This window comes from Lindgomyces ingoldianus (genome assembly GCF_010093535.1).
Source record: "Lindgomyces ingoldianus strain ATCC 200398 unplaced genomic scaffold BDR25scaffold_34, whole genome shotgun sequence".
In the NCBI taxonomy this organism is placed as follows: Eukaryota; Fungi; Ascomycota; class Dothideomycetes; order Pleosporales; family Lindgomycetaceae; genus Lindgomyces; species Lindgomyces ingoldianus.
Window position 1 is genome coordinate 272,540 of NW_022985195.1, and position 6,362 is coordinate 278,901.

The window sequence follows — 6,362 nt, forward strand, 5'->3', positions numbered from 1 at the left end:
GAGATCCACAAATAGCCTCGCTGCGTAAATATTAGTGAAGAGTGAGAATTGCTTCGTATACATTCAGTTTCGTCCAGAACTGTATTGTGAGTTCACCGCCAAGCATTCAACTATGTCAGCGCAGTCACTCCTCATCGGCCTTGCTTACCTCGACCAGACTCCCCATCCCCGAATCAATGGGCATATGCCATTATCACACCACCGCATCTTAGGATTGTCTCATCAGGCGGCGAGGGAAAAGCATAATCCTACCCCGCACCCAACCAACCGCAACAACCAGGCAGCAGGCGTCAATATCTGCTGCGCTTCCAGCTCAAAGCGTTTATAGGATCGTTCAACCTTCTATCGAGCCTCCCTCTCTTTTCGCTTGCAATTCTCACGGAACCCCTTACGCACCGATAATTACTCAACATGCCGGTAACCACTCGAGCAGCACCAGTCGAGGTCAAATTTGCTCCTGAATTGAAGGGACTCAATGCAACCTCAATTCTGCAAGCTTCATGCCCAAATCAATGGGACACGAGTAGCTCTCTCCTAGACTCGTCGTTCGGAAACAACGAAGCTATCCAAGCTAACCAGAATGGGTTTGTCAAAACTGTGTTGGATGCCTATCTTCAGCACAATCACTTGGTCCTTCGCCCGGAAGACGTCTGGTTCGCCATCCTCATCCAATTCAACTTCTACGTGAACAAACACTCTGAGAAGCTCCGAAAGTTTTTCGTGGAGCATCAAGGCAAGAAGAAGTTAGAGATTTTGCAGACCCCGCCCATGGACCTCGCAGCCTTTGCTCTAGCTATGACTGGGCTCATCGCGGCAAACATCAAGGATCCTGCCTTGAGGGAGTGGATCATGCCCTCATTCTCAACCACAACGAATACAGACAAAGTAACCGCAGCCATCATCATGATGGGAACTATGCAGAAGTACTTTGCTTTCTTCCTCGGCATTACGTGTGGCATCCCGTCGGTAACTCTTATGGGTGAGAGGGAGGATTGGGAAAATATTATGGACCGTATTGACTTTCTTTGTAAGTTTGGCGACGAACACGAAGAGCTCCTTCTGTGGAACTCGGTGCTGAAGTCCGTTGTGTCACGCTTCGTGCAGACATTTGATGCACCCGACTCTCCTGAAGTCGTCCAGTTCTGGCAGAAAACTGTCCACCAGCACACGAACAGTTACTCTGGAGAGAAGCAAATCACGGGTTGGATCCTAGCATTCTGCTTCTGGGAGACTGAGGGAAATCCCCTTATTGCACGGGCTATCGGGCGGCGTAGTCCACCATGGCGCGAAGGAGTCAAGAGTGATGGACTAGAGTACTGGCTTGAAAACAACCGATTGGGACAACTCGATTGGAATGACGTCCCTGCCGGTTATGCACACGTTCCTGTGCATATCAAAGAATACGGCTCGGGCGAAAAGTATCTGACTACCGCGATTGCTGGATCTGTGGGGTGGAGAGTACTGGATAGCGACCTCATTTTTGCAGAGACTCGAGGAGAAAACAAGGCAAAGGCGAAGGCCCGTCCCAGACAACCCCGGCTCCCAATCTTACAATTAGGAAGGCAGGGTAATACCTCGGGTCCCTCAACATACACAGGATCTACCCTGAAGGAAGACACAAAAAGGTCTGGCATTCTGAGCAAGATCCAGAAAGTCTTCTGCTTCAAACCTAAGGACGAGGATAACTCCGGAGAAAATACTGCTCCTTCTAAGCTGACTCCTATTAATGCAGCGCCAGCTAAGGTCGATCAACCTCAAAAGGAAGAGAGCTATTTCCAGCGTATGTTTCTTGAAGAGAGGATGGACATAGTTCCGCAAATCTCGGACCTTAGTGAACTTAGTCAACCATGGGAGTACGAGGCTGGAGGCAAGAGAGATACACTCCAGCCGGTAACAGGCTGGTGGGTTGTTAAATCAAAAGCTGGCGTGTATGGTAAAGATCCAGATTGCCCAGATATTCAGTTTGATTCTGACGCGGAGGACTATAATGATGATCTGGCCAGAAATGGCAGGCCGTTATACTGATATAAAGGAGGAAGGGTCGAAAAACGCGCTACGGTTCTGTGGATTGACATCTTTATTTAGTAGCTGAGGCAATCAATGATCCAGATCTTTCGAGGTAGAATGTTACAGCTCAAGTTGTGTGGAACGATTAGAGTTGTGGAAATGATCCAGTGGCGCTAATCTTCGGTGGGTACGGTAGGCTAGTCGAGATTGATGCTTGGTTAGACGCCCCAGATCTTCTTTGGTTCGCATCGTTCCCACATCTTACTGCTCATCACATCTCATCCACACAATCGAACAAAAACTCTATTCGCAAAAGTCATAAAGTATAGCCTATTGCTTTGATACTAAAGCATACATAGCTGTTGAGTCCCAACCTCGAATACTAACCTGTGTCCTCGGTATTCGACTTCCCCTCTTTCTCCATGGTTGTTGCTACAATTCTAGGACGGATGTGAAAAACCTTTAACCTCCGGCTCTATTGCTCGTACCAGAGATACGTGAACAGCTTGAGCGCGGCCATCTTGCTCACCCCGTACCCAGAAAGGCCAGGAGCAAAATCGATGACAGCCGCGCCTGATGTCGTGTTAATTATTGTTGGACCTTGATTTCGAATTGCCTGCAATACCGTTCGAAATTTTGCTCATCCAGCTCTTCATTTGCACCGCCTTTGACTGTTGGGATCGAGGCCAAGGTCCGCGGCATTATTCACCAAAATGTCAATTGGTTTCCCATCGCTGATCTTCCGCGCCTCCGTGAAAATTTCTTCGATTCTCTGCGGGCCTTCACTGATGTCAAAAATGAAATTCTGCACGATTGTGTTGCGACACCATTTCTTGATGTGATTCCTGGTTTCTTGAAGAGTTGATGCAGTTCGTTCGGAGAGAAACACAGCCCTGGCGCCGGCTTTTGCAAAGGCGAGGGCGCTTGCAGCACCAATTCTGGTCCCGGAACCTGTAATAAAGGCTGATTTGCCAGAAAGAGATACACCTTTAATCTTCAGTTGGAGTTCTGAATAGGTATCATGATGGAATTAGGAGGTAAAATCTCGACGCGTAATAAGTTGTGGGATGGTGGGCAGATTGGTGGGCTTTGTTAGGTATGTTTGGGCAGCACAATATGATGGGCTCAAAATTGCATTCGATATGTGTCCTGGGACTGCTCTAAGGTAGACGTTAAGTGTGACTTATGTACTCAATCGCTCACCAAACTCAATTGCTGTCGGTTAAGGCAGTTTTTGGTGATGAAAAAATTTGTCGCCCTCAAATTTCGCGGCTGCATGGATTCGGGAAGCCACAAGTGCCAAAAATTCCCAGCCAAGGATTAGACAACGGCGTTACAGGTCAGAGAGTCTTGGCCTCCCGCCTTATCGAATTCAGCGCTTATCCCTTGGCACGTAATATGGCACGGTACAAAAGGGCACTTCTCTATCACAATTCGGCCTTACAAAGGTATGACTGGAGTGGATCAATTACCCTGCTGGTGGCGGAAGCTTTTGTGCTAGCTAGCCTCTTTGGTTTATTGCCGCTACTTTCGGTCATATACTGCGTAACGTGCAAATTAAAGTCAGGTCTGTCCAAGTCTTGCGCTAACAATCAATTCTTTTCTTCACTAGTTATCTAAGTTCCCTTACACTAGTCTCCCTTACTCAAACCTCTACTTTTCTGGTCTCTACTCCATAATTCCTCGCACCCTCGCAGCCTTCGTCTAGCAACACTTCGGCCTCAATTTTGCAGACATCAACTTAGCATAACCTGCCTTCAATGTTGTTAAGATCTTCAATAAGCAAACCTTCGTTGATCTTACCGCTACTTTACTAAGGATCATCTCCTTTCCCTTGCAGAATCTGAAATTTCGTGAGCGTTCAGATAATCATCTTTGAGGCAGTGGGCAACCTACGGCTTGCTCGGCGAAAGTGGCGCTGTTGCCAAAGAGAAATACACCCGATTATCAACTGAAGGGTGCCAAATATGATAGAAATAATGACCTCAGCGGAGAGTCTCATTTGTGCCATAGTCCGGAATGTGCAGGCGAGAATCGACGTTTCCGAATGCGTTGATATGACTTAAATAGGTTTTGCTTCAAGTTGGACGAGGTATGGAGCGCATTCTCTAGGGCCTTGTGTCGGCTTAAGGGGAGGACTTTATAAGAGCCAGTGTAGCAGCCGCTTTAACAGGAATACGTTTAGGAGTTTTGCAATGATAATAATTCTGGGCAGCTTCCCATGCCGGACTGCACAACGCGCAGCGCTCGCCAGCGTGTCTTACATTGCGTTGGGAACCACCGCCTAGATCAAGAATGATCGTGGTATATTGGCAGATTACGCACTGGATGCGAAATAGGACTTTTGAGCGAAGCTTCCCCTGCAGCTAAAGCCAGTCAGACAGATGGAAAAGTGTACACATAGGCGAATGGTATCAATCCTGCATTCGCTTGAATAGGTAAACTTACAGGGAACCCTTCGGGTGGAGATCAATAGAATAGTAGTTTTGCAAGCGAGATCGTACTTTGCCAAACGCTCACCGGCCTGCACCGACAAAAGCGTTCAACCGCCCCAAGAGCAGCCATCCACATGCTCAGCCACACACCACAACGATGGGAGTTTTGTGCTTCGTCCAATCAACATCCCTCGTTCAGCTATCCCTCAGACACCCGAATAATTTGGTGGCGGTCTGCTTCTCGAACACAGCGGTATATCAGCAGTATATCCACGACAATGCAACATGCAGCATTACTGTCTTTCCTCACTCTCTTCTCCTCATTAGCGTGATGATTTACTCTTGCATCTTCGTCTAGCAAGATAATTCAGCCGACTAAAACCGTTTCTCCGCGCCTAGGCTGAAACATGGACCCTTCAACAGCCTTTCCACTTGATTTGGCACAGATCGATTTTTCATATCCCACACAAAGCCAACACACCGCACAGCAAGCTCATGAGCCCTACGATATCCATTTGGCGCTCGATGGCTCGGCTTTGCAGATGCAATCCCAAGATAGATGGTCCGCGGCTGGCCTAATCCAGGTCCCGCATTCGTTCGATCCAATTCCAGCACTCCACATCCCCGAGCACCATGGCACCGAACCTTCGAGCACTGCCCAGACTATGCCCGTAACATCTATGGACCCGCCAACCCGTCCACGAAAAAGGAAGGCCCCAACTCTGCCCGCTGTCGCTTGGGAGCCGTACAAGGCTCGAATCCTCGAGCTACATAATACAGAAGGACTGCCTCTAAGGGAAGTTAAAGAAATGATTAAAAAGGAGTTTGGCTTTACTGCTGAGTACGTCTGTGTTTTTAAAATCAAACAAACTAGAATTCTAATGTGCTAATACAAGTATATTTCAAGGATACGACAATACCGAACACGCATAAGCCAATGGGGAAAGGACAAAAATATCAAACCAGAAGAGATGAAAGCAATAGTTAGAAAAAGACAAGAAAGAAAACTTGTCGAGAGTAGCAAACGGGAGCTAGTCTTTACAGTTAGGGGCAGTGAAGTAGAGCCGCAGAAGATCAACCGATGGATGAAGCGGAATAACGTCCGTGAAAGCCTATTGTATGCTCCTAGTCCTGCTGCATGTGAGTAAATCCTTAAAGGATATCACCTCCGTAGGATATTAACATATTATAGCTACCCCATCGGCTGTACGCTGTCAAACTATTTCTGAACGCGATTCTCCAGTTCCCAATTCCGCATTTTCACCAGCAGCTCCAATATTCTCACCAGAAAGCAATGTTTCTATAGCTCAAAGTCCACAAATATTCTCTCCTGCCCTTTCAATTGCAAGCATAGTTCGACCTCAAAGCAACACTTTCATGGGGAAAAGTCCGGCTCCTACCTACCAATATCTTCCCAGCTTCCCTCCGGGCCCCGTTCCTTCTGCAAGTGCCTTTCAAGGCCAGGTAGATTCTGTAGCAACTTTTGTTCCTTATCGGTACAGACAAAAGGAAGAAGAGCGTCTGCGAGAAGAACTCTTGACGGCAGAGACTTTGTTTGGGACCTATCACTCTGGGACTCTAGGCATATTATATCAATTAGGCGAGGTGCTTATAGACCAAGGAAGATATAAATCCGCAGAAGAGGTGATTCGGAGATTATTAGAGCGTCGCCAAGCTATAAGTGGTAACGACGATGTGAACACGCTTAATGCCTTCGAACTTCTAGGGCAAGTCCTACGCCGTCAGGGACTCTATGCTAAGGCCGAGAAACTGTTCCGACGGACATTTGGTTCCAGAAGTGTTATTTTAGGAGTTGAGCATGGAGACACGCTGAACAGTATGAACAACCTAGGGTTGACATATATGAGTCAAGGGCGGTGGAAGGAGGCCGAAGAGCTGGGGGTGCAAGTGGTGGAGACG

At 47.7% G+C, this 6,362-nt stretch overlaps 3 protein-coding genes across 3 annotated transcripts in view; 2 read left to right on the forward strand and 1 right to left on the reverse strand.

The window, feature by feature from the left end:
- The first annotated feature begins 23 nt into the window (after window positions 1–23).
- Window positions 24–2,191, forward strand: BDR25DRAFT_306133 (uncharacterized protein). Its single transcript, XM_033690561.1, has 2 exons — window positions 24–86; window positions 158–2,191. The coding sequence occupies exon 2, from the start codon at window positions 412–414 to the stop codon at window positions 2,023–2,025; it is 1,614 nt and encodes a 537-aa protein (XP_033543127.1). The 5' UTR covers window positions 24–86; window positions 158–411; the 3' UTR covers window positions 2,026–2,191.
- A 291-nt stretch (window positions 2,192–2,482) lies between these two features.
- Window positions 2,483–3,037, reverse strand: BDR25DRAFT_237710 (NAD(P)-binding protein; the record flags this gene model as incomplete). The annotated part of the gene is made up of 2 exons (XM_033685600.1): window positions 2,483–2,646; window positions 2,680–3,037. Coding segments are annotated over 2 exons (522 nt in total), but the record flags the coding sequence as incomplete, so codon positions are not given.
- A 1,947-nt stretch (window positions 3,038–4,984) lies between these two features.
- BDR25DRAFT_293676 (TPR-like protein) overlaps window positions 4,985–6,362 on the forward strand; it is a gene marked incomplete at both ends in the record, with an annotated part of 1,973 nt that continues 595 nt past the window's right edge. Inside the window, 3 exons of the mRNA XM_033688739.1 lie at window positions 4,985–5,283; window positions 5,350–5,570; window positions 5,635–6,350. Coding sequence (XP_033543129.1) covers window positions 4,985–5,283; window positions 5,350–5,570; window positions 5,635–6,350 — 1,236 coding nt within the window. The remainder of the gene's footprint in view (window positions 5,284–5,349; window positions 5,571–5,634; window positions 6,351–6,362) is intronic.

What these genes read in the sequence shown, in the direction of transcription:
- BDR25DRAFT_306133 (XM_033690561.1), top strand. Translation starts at nt 412, where the DNA reads ATGCCGGTAACCACTCGAGCAGCACCAGTCGAGGTCAAATTTGCTCCT.